General features: G+C 38.0%; 1 protein-coding gene and 1 long non-coding RNA gene across 2 annotated transcripts in view; both read right to left on the reverse strand.

Annotated features, from left to right (window-relative positions):
- LOC141107243 (uncharacterized) overlaps positions 1–19,140 on the reverse strand; it is a 194,324-nt gene that overhangs the window by 104,553 nt on the left and 70,631 nt on the right. The window lies entirely within an intron of this gene.
- On the reverse strand, positions 4,853–7,516 carry SOX3 (SRY-box transcription factor 3). Its single transcript, XM_073599258.1, has one exon. It carries the CDS (start codon positions 6,589–6,591, stop codon positions 5,512–5,514), a length of 1,080 nt encoding a protein of 359 aa, XP_073455359.1. The 5' UTR covers positions 6,592–7,516; the 3' UTR covers positions 4,853–5,511.

The raw sequence follows: 19,140 nt of genomic DNA on the forward strand, positions 1-19,140 counted from the left end.
CAAGAAAACTGCCACACTGTACAGTCAGGAAGATTACACTCAACTAATCTAGTTCATTTTTACTACTACTTGATTAGATATCCTTCTTACTGTGATAATCCTGACTCAATTTATTTACTAAAGGAGTAGAGGCTGTTAGTGAATAAGGTGAAGTTGTTTTTTAAATTAAAAACAGTATTTTTGACCATGTGATTTGCATAAAGTCCGCTTTACCTTACCTACCAGCATTTTGTTTGCAAAGTGAACACTAACATCAGGTGAACAGCCTCTATTAGTTTAGTGAATTAGCTCCATTGATTAGTAAGCAAATTGGAGATAGAAATGAGACATCGGAAGCTAGATAGGAGTGCCATCAGGCTAGTTGTGCAGTAGAGCACATATCCTGAAATACCCAGTTTGTTTCAAGTAAGTACCACTCTGTCATCAGCGCTAATGTCAGGCTTGCTAGAATCCACCCTCACCCACTCAACCTTTGAAAGAGATCCCATTTTTAAAATAAACTAAACATAAGACTTTTGTTTTATTTTTGGGTTTCTTCATCCAGTTCTTCCTCCATTGGTAGGTCCTCCAAGCTGCAGCGCCCGCATTACTAATGGATGTGATTATATGTCCTTCCCCTGTCAACCAAGGTTGGTGTCATGATGCACCCCAAGGGTTTGTCAATGAAGTGAGTTGTATCAATGATGACGTTGACAGTGCTGGAGATAGGGTGAGTATTGCAACAAAAACAGTTTTTTTTAAACTGCAGATCAATTAAAAATAAATTGAAGTTTAAGGACGTTGATCTGCATTCTACTTTTCATGGAATCTTTTTCTCCCAGCTGCAGCTTTCTTGATGAAAAATGCATCAAAAGAATAGGAAAAGAAAGAACCACTTGTAGTAGCCATGGCAGGCAGGTAGCTCAAGTGCAACCATCGCGCGTTTAGAGTCCCCTCTACAAGAAGCCCCTGAATGATTAAACCTGCCAATATCTACCTAACATGGAAATCAGATCTGAATAGACTTTTCTTTTGCGGTATTATTTGAATGGCTCGCCACAGCGGCTGATGTGTTATTTACTTGAGAGCAGATGCATCTGGGTCTAGTTTTTGACACTGTACAATTCATTGTGTTATGCAATATTTTCACATCTCCTTTAGGCACCAAGTGGCTAATTTGTAAAGGTGCAAAACTCTCTTTTACAGCACTATTTAAAGTTACTATGCAAGAACTTTTTCTATATCTGTAGCATTTATAATGCTAATTTAATATTGCCTCTAACATTTAATGTAACCGAGTCTTGTTCCATCTTTGAATTTCTAGGTTGGAGAGAAGAAAGTTGGTAATAAAAGAGCTCCTATAATTTAAATGTTAATCCTAAATCACATCATTCCCTAACAACGTAGATTCTTGCTTGCGCGGAGAGCTATAGGATTTCATAACTATGTAAAGTAGCCCTATTGTTCTTCTGTGTAAACTTTAGCTTAAATTATCAGAGATAATTCACACTCAAGATGGCCATATACAAGTAAATCGAATCGTTCAGCAACAAGCAGTCATAGCCCCGGATAAGACTTGAATACACATTTCTTCTGACCCTTACCAACTACTGCCTTCACATTAGGCGATACATATTTCCACTACTCCTACCTTCACCACTAACAGTATTTAAGTTCCTGCAAAGAAAAATCTAATTGGTGACACATTTTACTACTCCAAATTATGCGATCATTAAAGATGACGATCTGTTGAACTTAATCAATATGAGCGTTTGTTCTCCATAGACAGGGATGTTATCGCATATCATACAATAAACTTTTTATCCATTTTAAGGAGTTCAAAGTCTAATCTTAAAATGCCCACGAACACTAAAGAACTTGCTAGTTTGTAGCAGTCAAGAATGTGTGTTCATAGTCTGAAGACACCTCATGCATCTGCTCTGTCTTTCTAAGTCAGGAAAACATATCTTCCTATGGAATCAGTGATATTATGCCCACCACACAATGCTCTCCAGATCAAAAATGAAGCTTACTTTTGTGGACAGAATAGTGAATTCTCTGAAATACAGTTGATTATATATATATATATATACATATACATACATACATACTCCCAAAAGCTTTCAAACTTTTTTTTTTTTTTTTTTTTTTAAAGAGAAACCTGTGCTCAAATAACGGGACATGTCATGGTCACCCCATTATGAATTTGCTAGTTCCCTGACCGTTCTATTGATTAAATTCATTACCTTGAATCCAAGACCTGGCGCAAGTATGAGTTCTGATTCTACTGCATTCTTGCTCCTGGCAGTAACTTATACTGCTGAAGGCAGAGAAGGGGGAAAAAAATCATTTTTCAAGTAGGAGGTTGGTGATGGGCAGTACCCTTCTTCCTCTTAGGATGTCCTCACCTGAAAGGCACATTGTCCCAATTAAAACCTTTGAGGCATTATTGCAGAGAAGGACAGGCTCTCTCAATCCAATACTAATGAATAGAAAGTTGTACAAAAGTGTTATCCAAGTTGATCATTTTCTATATGACTTAGCCTCCTAAGATCCACCAACACAAATGTGTACACAGGTAAATTATTGCAGAGATACTTGTTATATTTATTTTATGCAACAGTCTCAGAAACCAGCTATCAGGAAAAATAAACTGGAGTTTTAGTCTTATGCATTATAAATAAAATCTGTCGCCCAGAAAATAAACTTACCACTGCAGAAATGTGCTTATTTTGAATATGTTATACAAGTCAGGCAGTGTATGGAGTAATGCTCCTTCCTAGATGAAGTAATCTGAAATCAGTGTCTGAACATCAGACACTTCAGAGCACCAACTATGTACCTTTTACAGAGGAGAGGTTATTAAAATCTCACCAGGAGAGAATAATATATACACACACACACACCCCCCCTACAGGAGGCAGCTTGGTGCACGTTTGTTTGAACATTTTTGCACCTAGTTGTTGACAGGGATTTGTAATCAATGCTTAGACTAATTATGTTTGCTTTACATAACTAAAAACATAGCCAATGGTTAAGGTATGTAAAGAGCCATTATTAGGCAATAAAACCTAGCACCCACATTATAACTTTCATTTTCTGGTCTATTCTGAGCAAGTCTGTGCTCCACAAAAACCATTTGAATCCATGCATCCTTATATAAAGTTAGTTATCCCCCCCCCCCCCCCCCCACAAAGATGTTAGCATATCATTTTAAAGAATAAGCCCCCTGTATTAGTGTACTGTACTTGCAACAAACACACTTACAGACAGTACTCCATTGTTTCTAAAGAATAAGTCCAAAAGGCATTTCATAGTAAGGCCCAAATTCAAATAGTATGCACACCCAATACTTAACTGTAAGAGACAAACATTCACAACCCTATGTGTTATTCTGATGGGCCCTCACTGTCTCCTAAAAGATTGTTAAAGTTCTGCCAACAATATTTTTTTTTAAGGTGTGAGACCAATACCTGCAGTGTTGATCATACTTGCCCAATCTTTCATGAGATAAATCATGAAATCAGATTCTGTTTGAATATTTAAATGATCTGATGCCAAGACAATCATTTGCTGCAGAAGTAGTAAATTCTCTGGTATCAACCCCTTCACTTTTAAACACCCCACACAAATAGATCTCAAAATTATTGAATGCATTATACAGGAACAGCTCGCTGGAGACTACACTTAATTGCACCTGATCACTAAAGCAGTCTGGTTCAGCAAAACCAGTTATAATTAAAAAAAAAAAAAAAAAAAAGTGATGAAGTCATAAAATTGCTGGATTGAATTAGAATATTGATGTTTTGGCCAACATTATGGCAAGCAAATGATTTAACTTCAGCACACTGAACTGTCTTGGCTGCAACTCACTGTAACACATGGCAACCAAATGATAAAGCTGACCCTCAGGGGTTGTCATGGAATATGCTGCCTGAACCCATTGCATATCCTTACTTGCAAAGAGGTACACTACTAATACCAGTGTGACAAATTATGTCACAATAACTGAAACACTAGTGTCTAAAAACAATGTTTGATAGTTGCACTAGGTAAACCCCTTAAGCTTTCATTTACTACAATTAATGCAGTTGGTAATTGCCACCACTCAAGCAGATAAACTGTTAAAAAAAAAAACCAAACACACAAACCCCACACCCTGACACTATAGGATTAGATTGTTCTACAAAATGTATGAGGTGTCAGCCAAATATTATTTAGGATCAGATAATTTAAAGCCCGATGGCAAGAGGTTTTTCTAACAAAGCCTTATACTAAAAGACTCTTTGGTAAAATGTGTTATCTGACAAATACATTGCATTGTGAGTTGATGGCTAGTTCGCATCATTTAGCCTAGAGCACAAATAAAATTACACTACTTTGAGAGGAATAGGTGCTAGTTTACTACCTGTCTAAAAGGCTTAAAAAGTTAACTTCACAAAAATAAATAAAATTTAAAAACACACACACACACACACACACACACACACACACACACACACACACACACACACACGTTTTTAAACCTTACACCAGAATAAAAAGTGGCAGAGAAAAAAAAAAAAAAAAAAAAAAAAAAAAAATTAATGACACACCTTAATCCTTGCATTTTATAAAGCTAGTGTATGAAGTCATTTTCTACACATTCACACTGCTAAAAAAATGTCAGTCATTTCACAAACTTGTTATGCAATTAGAATTATGTACGCCCTATAGGTCTTGCTGGCCCCACTTTAAACAGAAAAAAAAAATCGGCCTGTCAGAAAATATTTAACTACATAGTTGAATAAATAGGTCAGACTCAAAACAGACATAATCAGTTCTGCTTCACACGTAGTACTAAAGCATGCATGAAAACAAAGACACTTGTATTCCTCTTAGAAAATTTATTGGTTTTGTGGTTGACTTTTCAGCTCAAGTTCGTAAAAACCAAGTAAAACAAAAAAAAACTATTTTTTCTTTTTTTGGTGATATGTTAAATTCACAGTAACATTTCATGAAAACAAGACAAACTAAAACAAAAAAAATTAAAAAAAAAAATTTACAGAACTTTACAAGTGATGAAAAAAAATGCAACTTTACTATAAATAAAAAAAAAAAAAAAAAATAAAAAGAATCTTGCGCTTGCGACCCGCACATTTTTTTTGTAAAGTTCCAAAAACAAAAAGCTAAAAGTTAATGGTAACAATCTACAATTTGGGTAAAACTCAAGAAAAGTCTTGAGCAGATCAATAAAACGTGTAAACATTGGATTATGGTTAATTGTCCCAAAGTTACTTCTAAAAGTGAAGATAAGGAGCTCAATAAAACAGAAAAGCCGATCTAGGAAGTGGGGTTTAAAAGCCACAGAATTGCCCCTCAATGGACACAAAAAAAACATTGTGCTCTAGAAGTTTGCGCAAACTTTGTACAAAAAAAAAAAAAAAAAAAAAAAAAGAAACACCCTTTTGATTCCTTGTCCTCAAGTTTTCTGCATTCTGATATGCTTGTCACTCAAGCAATAGCGTCCGATTTAAAGTGGATTAGTGTCCATTAAATGTGCGTTAGTGGTACAGTGCCATTGACCGCAGTCCCTGCACTTTGGTAATGTTGGTGGACACTGTGTAATCTGCTGTTCTGGAGGGAAGATGGATCACTGGCATCTCCACCTGGAGGCAGGTACATGCTGATCATATCTCTCAGGTCTCCTAAACAGGCTCTCTGGGTGTGGGAGGTGATGGCAGGTGGGGGAGAACTGGGCTCAGATTTGACGACTGAGCCCATGGAGCCTAGGCTCATGACGGTGGAGGTCTGCTGGTTGTAGGCTGGGGACATGCTGTAGGTAGAAGCTGCATTCATGTAGTTCTGGGCAGAAGACATCATGGGGTTGTACTGCAGGCTGCTCATGTCGTACCTGTGCATTTGTTGTATCTGGGGGCTGTTCATCCCTGGATGTTGGCTGTAGCCAAGCTGGTCCTGCATCAGAGAATAAGCCCCATTAGTCCAGCCATTCATGTGGGCATAAGTGTCTATCCTCTGGCCAACTCCAACGGCGCTGGAGACAGGGCTGACCCCTTGAGCCAGGAGATTGCCAGGCAGGGAATACTTGTCCTTCTTCAGGAGGGTCTTGGTCTTCCTCCTTGGTCTGTACTTGTAATCCGGGTAGTCCTTCATGTGGACAGCTCTCAGTCTTTTGGCCTCGTCTATGAAAGGTCTTTTCTCGGAGTCGCTCAGGAGCTTCCAGTCGGCCCCCAACCTCTTGCTGATCTCAGAGTTGTGCATCTTGGGGTTCTCCTGGGCCATCTTCCGCCTCTGCCCTCTGGACCATACCATGAAGGCATTCATGGGGCGCTTGACCCGGTCCTGGTCGGCCGCATTGCCTTTGGCCCCGGGAGTCACGGCTCCCCCGGTCTGAGCGTTGGCTTGCTGCACCGGGCTCTTGATATCAGTGTCCAGCATGCTATACATTGGTAGCTGGAAGTACGGGGGATTGCGGGAATCCAGTTCAGAAAGAAGCAGTAGGAGCGCAGAGCCCTGTCTCTGAATGGGACAGCCTAGGCGTTGGACACAAACTTCTCTGCTCAACACAAGTGCCTTTGGCTGAGTTTCTCTGAGTGACTGCATATTAATCATATCCTAGCAGCCAATCACAGGGGAGCCTCCCAGCCCTGCCCCCACCTCTCACATTTCACCAACAATTTAACCCCCTCCACGCCCTCCTGCATGTCACCTACATCACCCAAAATAACACCCCTCACCTCCCACTACTTACCTTAATGTCAAAAATTATAAAATCAATGCTGTCGCACTTCTGAAAAAGGAAAAAGATCAGATCGTACATATTTATTCATGTCACCCTTCACTTTCTAATACTTTGTATCCTTTTATTTATTTTTATTTTATTTATTATTGATTTCATCGTTTATTTACTTATTTAACCATTTAGTTTATTTTGTTTTGTTTTTTGCTTAATTGGTTATTTTTGTTTTTCATTTTAATTTTGTTTTTTTGCTTATTTATTTTAAACATCGATTGTAAATACAGCTTTAAAGCTTGCAACAATGTTTAACAAATAATAATAATAATAATAAAAACATACACCTATCATTTTATTATAACTTGCTTACTTTTATTTTTATTTCAGGTATTTTTTTTTTTTTAATTTCAAACATATAGGGGTTGATTTATTAAAACTGGTGGGTGCAAAATCTGGTGCAGCTGTGCATATGGTAGCCAATCAGCTTCTAAAGGTGGCCAAACATTATACAATTTCCTAGATTTACCGTCAACTATGTTGTGCAAGGACCTGCCTGATTGTATACAAATTGAAAGTGTTTAGGTTTGACCTCATATTATATGGTTCTAAATGAAAGTTGTACAAGAAAATTGTATAATGTATGGCCAGCTTAACTTCAGCTTGTTCAATTAAAATGTAACAATTAAAAACAACACCTGGAAGCTGATCGGTTTCTATGCAGAGCTGCACCAGACATTGCACTCTGCAGTTTTAGTATTTCAGCCCCATAGGGATAGCTAACCTTGGATCATTATTAAACTGGCTACATGTTATACAATTGTTTATGTTCAATTTACTTTCGATTTATCAAACCTAAGTACTTTTAAATTGTATGCAATCAGACAGACCCTTGCACTATATAGTTGAAGGTAAATCTAAAGGAAATTAAACCAAAAAAAAATGTATAATGTGTAGCCAGTTTAGACTCCCCACACGTTACAATCTGGCCACCCAAATAAATGTAGGCTGTCCATACACTATACAATCTGATTGTACAATCCCCTTTAGCTCTACAACCAACTATGTAGTACAGTGACCCGCCTGATTTTATACTAATGAAATGGATTGTTTAGATTGTACATTTATTTACATTTAGATTTTATAGTGTATGGAGCATTTACGATTTCCCAATATGAGGAGCTACCTAATCTATTCAATCAATCTATATACAACCAGTAAGGTCCTTGCACTTTCCCTTCATATTGATCGATCCGCTGGTGATCGAACGATCGGATTGCATGTGTGGGGATCTCTAGCCCTAGAAGTGTGTGTCCTGAGTGATTGGAGAGGATTCAGCAAGCTTTGCTCTGTAAAGTAAACAGATTTTAGGAACAGATGGGGGTTGTTTGCTCCATCCACCTGCTTTATCTGGGATTTTTTACACTTTTCTCTGCAGGGTTTGGCAGTAAAACCATTAAAGCGGACAGAGTGTGTGTTGTATGAGTGTGTGTTGTGTGTGTTAGTTTGTTTAATCCAGAAGGTGTCTTGTACTGCTGGTAGGTTGTTCAGATAAACAGTGGATCCCTCCATGTGATGAAAGGAGCCTTCTAGTAAATTGTAGGCTTTCTGAAGAAGAGAGTGTCATTGTTAATGGACTTTTGTTTACTGTTTCAGATCCAAGGTAAAGTTATGGAGAAAAGACCCTCATCATGGCTGGAGGATAATCAGCACTGCCCTTCTATACATCATAGGGGTTAGCAAGGCTGCTTCCTTCTACAGGTGGATCCATCTCAGTACTCCATCATGAACTGATGTACTGAATTCATAGACCACAGCACCCATCACATGCATTGCATATACCTGGGTATGGCAATCATTATTGATGCGCAAAGAAGCAAATGTCCACCAGATCATAAAAGTTATATAATGGGGGTTCTTCCCAACTCTCCTTCTAATGATTCCACATACAAAAACACAAAAACTTGTATTAGTTGTGTCCAAGTATACGATGCCAACATAATAGGCTGCACACCATGATTATATAAATAGGAATATATATTAATTTCTCTGCGGATCTGGAAACTTTCGCACAGTGATGGGTATCGCATGGGGTCATTTTTTGTGTTTTCTGATAGAAAGTTTTTTTTATTTTATTTTATTATTATTATTTTTAAAGATTTACAAGCAATACCAAATAGGAGTGGTGTGATGTTCTCAGATAGTCCTGGCTTTCATCAGCTGGGTGCATGCAATTTGTCCATCTTCCTAGGCACGCCTAAATTAGCATGGAGTTGCTTTTGATTCGATTTTATAGTATAGCAGTAGTTAATATCAGAGATCATTCTAGTGGTCTAGTGGGGTATACACTGTGTGTATATATATATATATATATATATATATATATATATATATATATATATATATAAAATCAATCACCACAAACACACTTTTTATTTAGAGTAATCTATAAAATTTATAAAACAGCTGTACTCCTATGGAGAGATCACTCAGAGTTCATAACTCCAATGAAACAGTTTATGTGTATATATATATATATATATATATAGTTTACAAACATGCCTTTTATTTAAAGGAGTTAATCCACAACATTTAAAGGAGCAGCTGTACTAGAGAGATCAGCCAACCAGATTTCATCATTTCAGTGAGACAGGATATATGTCCAATACATACATACACCTCCTATTTAAAGGGGTTGGTCCATAAAAGTTAAAAAGTAGCTGCACTCTTTGAGAAATCAACCACTCAGATTTTATCATTCAAATAAAACAGGGGATTTGGTTGCTATGGACAACCACTTGACACTTCCCAAGTTGTTTTTTGCATGGCCTTCCATATGGAACCTGAAGGCAGAGTGGATGTTGTCTTTGTGCTGGGTACAGATGGAAGGATCTGGTTCCTAGAAGCAGTGTTGGGGGGTTTTGTCTAGGGGGGGGGGGTGGATGGATCTGGTACCCCCAGTGCTGGGATCAGTGAGTTTGGGATATGTGGCTGGTCATTGTACAATGGTATAAAGATGGAGCCAGTTGAGGAGTGTTTACTGGTTGTGTTCTGGGAACCTCAGCTGTGTCATTTTCCCCCCATTCATTTGTAAAGTTTGAATTTCCCTATAATTTGTGGGATGTTGCAGCCCTCCTCCCTCCTCCCTTCTCTTTGCCAGTTAAGATTTTTTTTTCCAGCTGGCTGCAGGTGGGGGGATGGGCTGGCGGGAGAATCCGTTTTGCCATGGTAACATTAAGCCCTTTTGCTAGTGAAAGGAAAGTTTGGGGGAGGCCATAACTGTCAATCACATGGTGCTATTCACTACCCCCTCCCCCCCCCCCCCAGCTCTGACCCTTCCCCCACCTACCTGCCAGGCAGCCTACAGAGGGGCTGTGAGCGGGAGCAGAATCCCCCATCCTCTGCTGGGAACAAATACTATCTGATCTTCACTTTATTTATTTATCTTTCCCTAGAACTTCTGTCTAACTTTTGTTTAGGACGAATCTAAACAAGCTCATGGTAATGGCAATCAGAACTATGCAAAGGCTGCAAGGTGCTTCTCTCATCGGAGCCCATTTTAATTGAAATCTTTTTTTTTTTCAATTTGATTTATTCTGATGCTGCACTAAAATTATGAACAAGTGATGCTGTTGCCCATAGCAACATGACGCTTTGCTTTAAAGAGCCTATAAAAGCTGATTGGTTGCCATGAGCAGATTATATGCGATTTTATTGTATTCCAGTATAGGAAGTGAGTCCATCTGAATTTAGACTCGGATGTATCTAGATCTACTGTATGTGGTCTAATATATATATATCTATCTATATATATAGATATATAGATATATATATATATATATATATATATAGATATATAGTATATAATATATAGGGGGTCTATGAGCCCCTTGCAGCCTGTGAATGGCGGGACAGGTTGCTGCCTCTGATTAGCCGGCTCTATGTAATGAAGATCGTTGGGACAAGCGAATCCAAAGGCTGGCGGGGTTGTCACTTGTCATAGTGGGCTCCCTGCAGCCACCCAGGACAGGCCCACCCGAATCCACAGCAGCTGTGACCCCCGACATGGAGGGGGCTGGGGATTAATCCCATAAACCACCCCGCCAATCCGCCAGCCTCATCCCATTTTTTACTAAAATATTTTTTAGACATTCCTTTTCTTTTTTTTTTTCGACATTTATTATTTTTTTTTAATCTTTCATTTATTTTTAATCCAGCATTATAGAATGCAAAGGGCACTGATATTCACAGAGCAATAACCCCTAACAACCAATTCACAAAACTGACCACTGTCTGGACATGGGGGGCCACCTTGCTCTTTTAGTGGGTCACCCAGAAAATACAATGACATCTTTTTCCATTATAAAGTTTGTAGTTCTCTTTCATGCACCGATGTAGTTCTATAATTCTTGTAGCCGCGTCCTGTGTGCTGCACTGCGGACGATGTTGGCGCTACAGAAATAAAAAATGAATAAATGAAAAATGAATTGAATATATTTGTTAGTCGCTTTTTAACGTAGCAGCCGCCGAAACGTGTAACAAAAAATATGTAAAACGAATTAAAAACAAAACTATAGGCTCAATTTATAAAGGTTTAACGCAAGGAATTGGGACTGTCATCTGAAAATAAGTCACTTTTAAAAAAAATACTTATACCGGTGTATTTAAATGAGCCTTAATAGATGTGTTCTAGAAGTGGATACACATGTTTGAATAAAACAGCTTAATAAAGGCATACACTTAATGAATTAATAAAAAAACTGATACGGTCAGCACGCCGACAGGTTGGAGTTGATGTTGCCGCATATTACAGGTGCAAATCCCCCAATCCCCCCTCAGGGCTCTACACTTCAGAAAGCAGCAATTAACACTTCCCCAATCATAAAATGAGCTAATCGAGTAATAATACATCTTGTAATTGAAAAAGACATCTGACACAAATGGAAAGGACGAGCCCTGTTTTTAACCCCAAATCTTGCATCCTACGTTAGAAGGTATAAATAAACAGTATATGTTAGAGTCAGTGACAGTTCTTTGGATGACATCTACATTTTATTTTAGCTTTGTCCACAAACTCATTTATATAAAACTCTTTTTTTAACAAAGTATACTACATTCACACTTTTTTAAAGGGGCAGTTTGTGTCATCAATATGTCCCACACAAGATGCTCTTTCACGCTTTGAACAATATAAAAGAAGTGTGCCTTCCCAACTTTATCTTTTCCCCTTATTTTATTAAAGTGCTCTGGGAGCTTTGTGCTGTGATCACCTTCTAAGCTCTCCCCCTTTTTTTTTTTTTTTTTAAGAAAGGGTCCCTTCAAACATCCGGTACCCAGGCAGCCATAGAGCTGGGATCATGCCTTATCAGGGACCTAGGCAGGTCACTGGGCAGCCGACATTATCCCAAGAATACAAGCCTTGTCAATCACACATAAGAGCCTCGGAGCAGCACTTTACTGGAAAATAAAGATGTGCAGTGCTCAGGGATTTTAGAGAAATAGGGCTCATGCCAAATATATCACAACTGCTGATTTTACAGTATAGAATTTAAATTTAAATTAAAGGTGGATATATGAATAAAAAAATAACTAAACTAAAGCAAACACAACATTTTTTTTGCCAGATTATATAAAATCCTCTCTTTTTCTCTCTCCTTCTATAATATATATATTGTGTGTTTTATAGAGAGAGAGAGAAGAGAGAGAAAAAAAGAGAGCATTTATATATATATAGATATAGATCTATATCTATATATATGTATATAGATATTGATCTATATCTATATATCTAGATAGATATATATCTAGATATATATATATATATATATATATATATATATATATATAAACAAAACAATATATATATATATATATATATATATATATATATATATATATATATAAAACAATGCCTATAAAATATATGTGTATTTTTTTTAATAAGTACAGCTACTGGCTTCTATTAAATGCCGACCATCCGAACTCCACAGATAATGGACGTAGGTAAATTAAATGTATTCCCTTTGGTGATATTCGTTGCAAGAAAATATGAGCTATAGGATAATTAGTATAATTAATTAGAAATGTCCACTTCGAGGCTACTCCCTTTATCCATTTATCTGCAAATTAAACACATTTTAGTAGATATAGACATACACAGAGAATAAGATTGAGGAAAAGGGGGGGGGGGGGGCAAAATAGAAATTATTCAATTAATTATCTAGAAGAGATGAGAGGTAATTTCTCAAGGGTTTAATTCACCCTGAGGATAAAATAATAGTTTTCAATGCTAAAATAGTATGAATTAAATAAACTTTGCAAACAAGCTTTGATGCTGAGAAATAGAACGTACTGCGCTCCGTCTCTTGCAGCGCTATCTCTAACACTTTTGCACGGAAGAAATGACAGTTGCTAATCCAAAATGACAGCAGTTGTATACTCACCTGGCTTCCCAATAAACTATAGATATATGTATATATCCACTGCCAATATTCGGTAAGTGATGGCTGCACCATGGGGTGCCCTTGTTAGGTAAATTGTACGCCTTTGCAAACAGGTCAGCAATTTACTAAAAAAGAGAAAACGGCCAATTCCCATAACCCGACTGGGACCCGGCCGTGTAAGGCGAGGATGGCTACTAATGTGTTACAATGCCGCCCTCTATCGAGCACAATGTGAACTACAGCGGCAGTAGTTTAATTAAAGTGCAAGTACTCAATTAAGGTACCACTATGTGAGGAATAAATGGGGGTGTCATTTACTTTCTATTGACACCCGCAGCAGTTCGCATAGGGCAGTGTGAACTGCCTGCGAGTTATATGCGATGCAGGAACCGGCACTGGAATTTCGCTGGTTTCCGCATCGCGCTGGAGTGAACCGGCACTTACAGATCATATTTAGCTGGCTATATATTGTATGCATGGGCGTTCGTGTTTGCTGAACCTCTGAAAAGTGATCCACTGTGGATTGCTTTTCCGAGGCATTTTACAGGCAGATCAGAGGTGATATGTTGCCTCCTCAGCAACCACTGAAAGCCCACAGCACCCTGCTGCAACCACAAGCATTACACACAATTGAAGTGTGGTTGCAGCACTGCCATATTCACTTAAATAGGTTATTTTTGGTGGCAGCACTGCCACCATAAATTTTCCTATGCAGCAGCGTGCCACTGGCCATATTCACTGGCTTTGGTGGTCAACTACGGTACCACCTGTTGTTACCACCTCTCACCTGCCCGTGTATATATAGATACAGTTGAGCTTATTTTATGAGCTAAAGTGTCACATGCAAAGGAAAACCAATTGGAAGTTATCTGTAGCCCTGCTGAAATGCTTGTTATGATATTGTGTTATAAAAAGTCCTTTTTTTTAATTTTAATTTTCCACATTTTGACATGCAGAATGGAATTAATAAAAAATGTCTGGGATAAGTTCTATTTCAACGGGTGCCATTGGTCATAGCAACCAATCAGCTTCTATTTTTTCAACACTTAGAAAATTTAAATTTCAAAGATGATTGGTTGTGCTCTAGCTGAGTGAAAGTTAAAATAAAATGATCTCAGACATTTTTTTTTCATTTTTATTAGATCCTCTTGCATTGCCATTTATATCGGGGAAGGATGCAGATCAGAAACTAGTGCATGCATGGTTATTCAACAGTACAATGCCTAGAGCTCATACATGTGAATTAAATCATTGGATAAGGTGGTGTAGTTCTCATTTGTAGGATTTTTTAAAATGTGGCTTACCATTGCACTAAAGTGGCTTCATGTGAATGAGGCCATAATGTCCTATACTAGAATAAAGTGTAAAATGATTGCTCTAATGTGGGTCATTACACTTTCCATATATCTGGTCTTTGCATTTTTTTTAAATAAACACACCATGGTTATTTACCTATATCTTAAAGTAGAACTAAAAGCAACATGCTTTTTTTTTTCATTTTGGACAATCTAGCAGGGGTCTCAAACTGGCGGCCCTCCAGCTGTTGCAAAACTACAAGTTCCATCATGCCTCTGCCTGTGGGGGTCATGCTTGTAACTGTCAGCCTTGCAATGCCTCATGGGACTTGTAGTTTTGCAACAGCTGGAGGGCCACCAGTTTGAGACCACTGGGTGGGTTATAACCCCTGTCAGGTTTTTTTTTTGCCATCTGTGTTGCATTGAGGGGATTTCAAGTCACTTTTTGCCTTATAGCCAAAATAGGAAAGGAGAGAAAATCCCTCAAAAGTGAGGAAATCACTGGTTGTTGTCACCAGGGTCATCAGAACTAGTGTCCCCATTGGCATATTTCCTCTCTATGACTGGTCGGGGACAACCCAAAATTTGTCATTTTCTTTCACTTTCCATGATAATGGTAAACAGGACAAATTGAGAGGGTGAATCTCCATAATGGGGGCACAGACAGCAAAAAAAAAAAAAAAAAAAACCTGACACAGACTTTGTGATCAGAGTGATGCTGGCCATACACTATACGAAAAATCGGCCGAAAAATCGTTCGTATGGACACTTAGTTCGTTTTTCGGCAAGTTAGTGGGTACAAATCGATAATCGTTTGTGACGTTTTTGTGGAAAAAAAACGAACGGCATGTTTGGAAAATTTCTGCCGAACGTACGATAAATTGCAAGGTTAATGTGTTTCCCGTCCGAACTGCCTGCACTAGGTATATGTAAAAAAACGAACACAAAATTATTTATTCATGTCCACTGAACAGATTATCGGACATTATATGATGGCACGATCGTTTGCGGTCACGGTCGAACGTTCGTTTTTCGAAAATGGGTACGGCCGATTTTCTGTATAGTGTATGGCCAGCATTAGGGTCCATGCACACTGGCTTAAAAACCACTCTTCCTACAAGAGTTTTGTGTGCTGCTTGTAGAAGTAGCTTAATGTTATCCTATGTGTCCATGCACATTAGGATGATTAGAGACATATTTTAAACTCAGCTTTTAGAGGTGGGAAAAATAAAACCTTTTGGTTTGCGTTATTTATTGTAGCTTTCTGGCAGAAAAAACCCCAAAACGCTAAACTCTCCTAAACTGTGTACAAAAACGCTCTATTGAGCATTTTTTTCTGCCAGGGGACATGTTGTTTTTTGTTTTTTTTTAAGCCCAGTGTGCATATAGCCTAATGTGTATTGTCTTTGAAAACAGGGTAAAATAATACAAACATATACTTAAACTTGGCACTTACTAATGTCCCTAATATTATATTCTTTCACAATGCATGTGTGTGTGGATACTGTATATACAACTGGAGACATTTGCAACCAGCTAAATCCATTTTCTAAGAAACACAAAGCAGTCAATGTACACATGTCTATTTAGCATACTCTTAAATACGATTAAACCATTGATTAGGATTAAGCCATTGCTGGCAGATATTTCTATAATCAATCTGTGGAGTAGTTCAGTGCTGAAAAGTTTTCCTCTGTTGAGATCAAAAGAATAGCAGCAAATATTCAAATCAAGTATAATAAGTGTTGGTAAAAGTAGTACATGGTTAGTAATAGTAAGTGTATCATACTATACACTGTACTTGAATATAAGCAATAATCTTAATAACATTTTAAATACAATTTAATTAAATACTGTTATAAAATATTGTAATCCAGAAGGGTTAAGTGTTTGCACATGTTTGTTTTTTTTTTCAAATGCATTTGATGTTCTAGAAATACTTCCAATTTATATTTTAACATTTATTTAGAAATATCTTTAAACAGAGGTTTATATTTAAGGAACTTTTGATTACCAAGGTTCTATTATTTATTAGGTAGCCCTCTTAAGAAGACATAAGGTTGTCTAGCATGGCTGTGTTTATTCATGGGATAGATTGTGGCAGCCAAGGTTAGAAGACATGAGTTTGTCCTTGTTGGCATTGTAAGACTGTCTAAAGGCAAAACATTTTTTTTTTAAGTTTTGCATTGATCGTGTAAGGGTTAGACCCTCTGTCAAGTTTTTTTTTTAAATTGCTGTCTTTGTCTCCATTAGAAATCATTTCCAAATCTTTTTGTCCCCATGACTACTGTCAAAGGATCACAAATTTAGAGTTAATCCAAAATTTTCGAATTATCACCAACACAAAAGATGAGAGAAAATCTTCCAGTTGGGACATGTTGACAACTCTGCCAGATGAGAAGTCCTCCAATATTAGGGAGATTTCATGTCACTTCCTGTAGCATCCTTGGACAGGAAGTGAAGGGAATTCTTAAAATCTTCCTAATGGGACAGGGACAGCAACAAATAAGCTTACTGGATTAAATCACTTCTTTGCTCTTTGTGATATAGAAGTTATGGAGGTCAGAGACAGCCAGGTAACTAGCATTTTTAGAAGAAGTGCAGCAATGGCAGCCTCTATAATTTTAGAGGTAACCTTTGCAAATGGATATAATTTTAAAAATGAGTGAGATTGTGAAAAAAGTAAAATTAAAAAGTGAGTTTGTTAAAGAAGTCAGTAAAGTGGATTCTTCCTTTATGGTAATGTGTACATATAATGTATATATACAGGCACACATATATTAAAGTTTGTATGTAACTTTATGTTAAATTTAAAAATGACAGCTTGCAGTGTACAGCACTTGAATAGGAATGACATAGCGGGCAGGAGAAACACATGACACCCCCTCCCCATTGGATGTTTTTTATGCTAAATGAAAATGAGAGTTTTCTGGCAGTTGACCACAATCTCTCCTGCTCATCAGACCCCTCAGTGCTTTTCTCAATAGCCTTTCACAAAGCAGAGATTGTTCTCATTACGGAAGAAAACGGCACTAGTGGCCAAATATCTTAATTAGGAAGTTCCTTAACACTGGTCATTCAGGTGTTCACCAGGAATTTGTTTATTAGGTTTGGACAAACTGATCCTCTAATAATCCCCTTGCAGTAATAGGGCCAGCAGTAGGGGATGTATTGCAAAGACACGGCTGCTTGTTAATAAGGATTTTTTTCTTAAACAAGCTACTAATTATCAGCGTTGTAAAGAAGACCACCAGTACTGAGCAACCTAGCAAGACGGGGTGCTGAGAAGGACAGTGAGGATGTTACAGGCAATCTCAGGCCAGACATCAGCAATTAGATAGAGAGAGAGGTTCTCAAGGTTATTAGGAATAACATTCAGCCTTCAGTATTTGCCAAGAAGAGAGCCAAAGAAGTGTCCTGAGGAAATACAGTACATTGGCTTAGTAACCAGAATGCAGAACAGAGTACATAGGATTAACCTAAAAATGGTTTCCCCTTGTTTTATAAAGTTTGTGTACATTGCCATTAAGTAATTGAAAAGACATCCATACATGAGCATGAAGAATTGTCTGAGCCTATCTTTAATGGCTATCTGTATACAGGTAAGTTCACAGGACAAATAGGAGAATTGGCTGATTTTTTTTTTATCATCGGGCCAGGATAGTGTATTATTGTAGGTATTTATATAGTGCTGACAATTTGTCCAGCATTTTACATACATTTTACATTTACTTCAGTCCCTGATCTCAATGATCTTTCAATCTAGGGCCAAGTTAGAGAGATAATGACCTATACCAGACTCTCTGGAGGAAACCCACATAAGCACAGGGTTAACATGCAAACTCTATACAGGTAGTGACATGGTTTGGATTTGAACCAACAATTTAGCGCTACAAGGCAGAAGTGCTAACCATTAGGCTGCTTTACTGCCCTTGTATGGAGAAGGAGATGACTACTAACAGCATCTGATTGTTCACTAATATCTACATCCTCTAGGAGAATAATTCAATGGTTTCAGTGTATGTATAACAAGAAAAAGAAATGGGGACTCTTAAGCTGATCTACAGGTTTTATTTAACTTTAAAGTGGAGCTCCACCCAAAAGGGGAACCTCCACTGCCACATTTGGCACCTGTGAGCCAGAATTTCGGCACCCCCCCTCCCACAGCCGGCCCATTAAGAAATCGCAGCACGATTCGCAGTAGGAAGCTGGCTGTGAAGCCGCAAGGCTTCACTGCCAGTTTCCATTAGCCAAGAATCGGCTCCGGTGAGGACACCGCTGGATGCCTGGACAGGTAAGTACCCTAATAGTAAAAGTCAGTCAGCAGCTACAGTTTGTAGCTGCTGACTTGTATTTTTTTTTTTTGAGGGGGGGCACTCCTCTTTAAATAGTTCATTTGGATCACGTTGGTTTAAAGGAACTATTTATTTCTCAATTACCGTGGCTGGGAGGGATGTGTTCCAACAGCAGGATGAGACCTTCTTGTTCTGCTCTGGAAGAAAAAATCGAGACAGAATGAGCACTGTTCTGCCATTCAGAGGAAGCAATAAATGAATACAAAGCTTCTTCTGACTGGCTGAGGCAGAGTTCATGATGTTATCAGCCCGCTTCTCCACCTCAGCCAATCAGAGGAAACTTTGTATTTATCCATAGAATACAAAGCTTACTCTAAATGGCTGAGCAGTGCTCA

Source organism: Aquarana catesbeiana, linkage group LG09 (assembly GCF_042186555.1).
Source record: "Aquarana catesbeiana isolate 2022-GZ linkage group LG09, ASM4218655v1, whole genome shotgun sequence".
NCBI classification, from domain to species: domain Eukaryota; kingdom Metazoa; phylum Chordata; class Amphibia; order Anura; family Ranidae; genus Aquarana; species Aquarana catesbeiana.

Bases quoted from the DNA above. Each gene is read 5' to 3' on its own strand.
- SOX3 (XM_073599258.1), bottom strand. From the start codon at position 6,591: ATGATTAATATGCAGTCACTCAGAGAAACTCAGCCAAAGGCACTTGTG.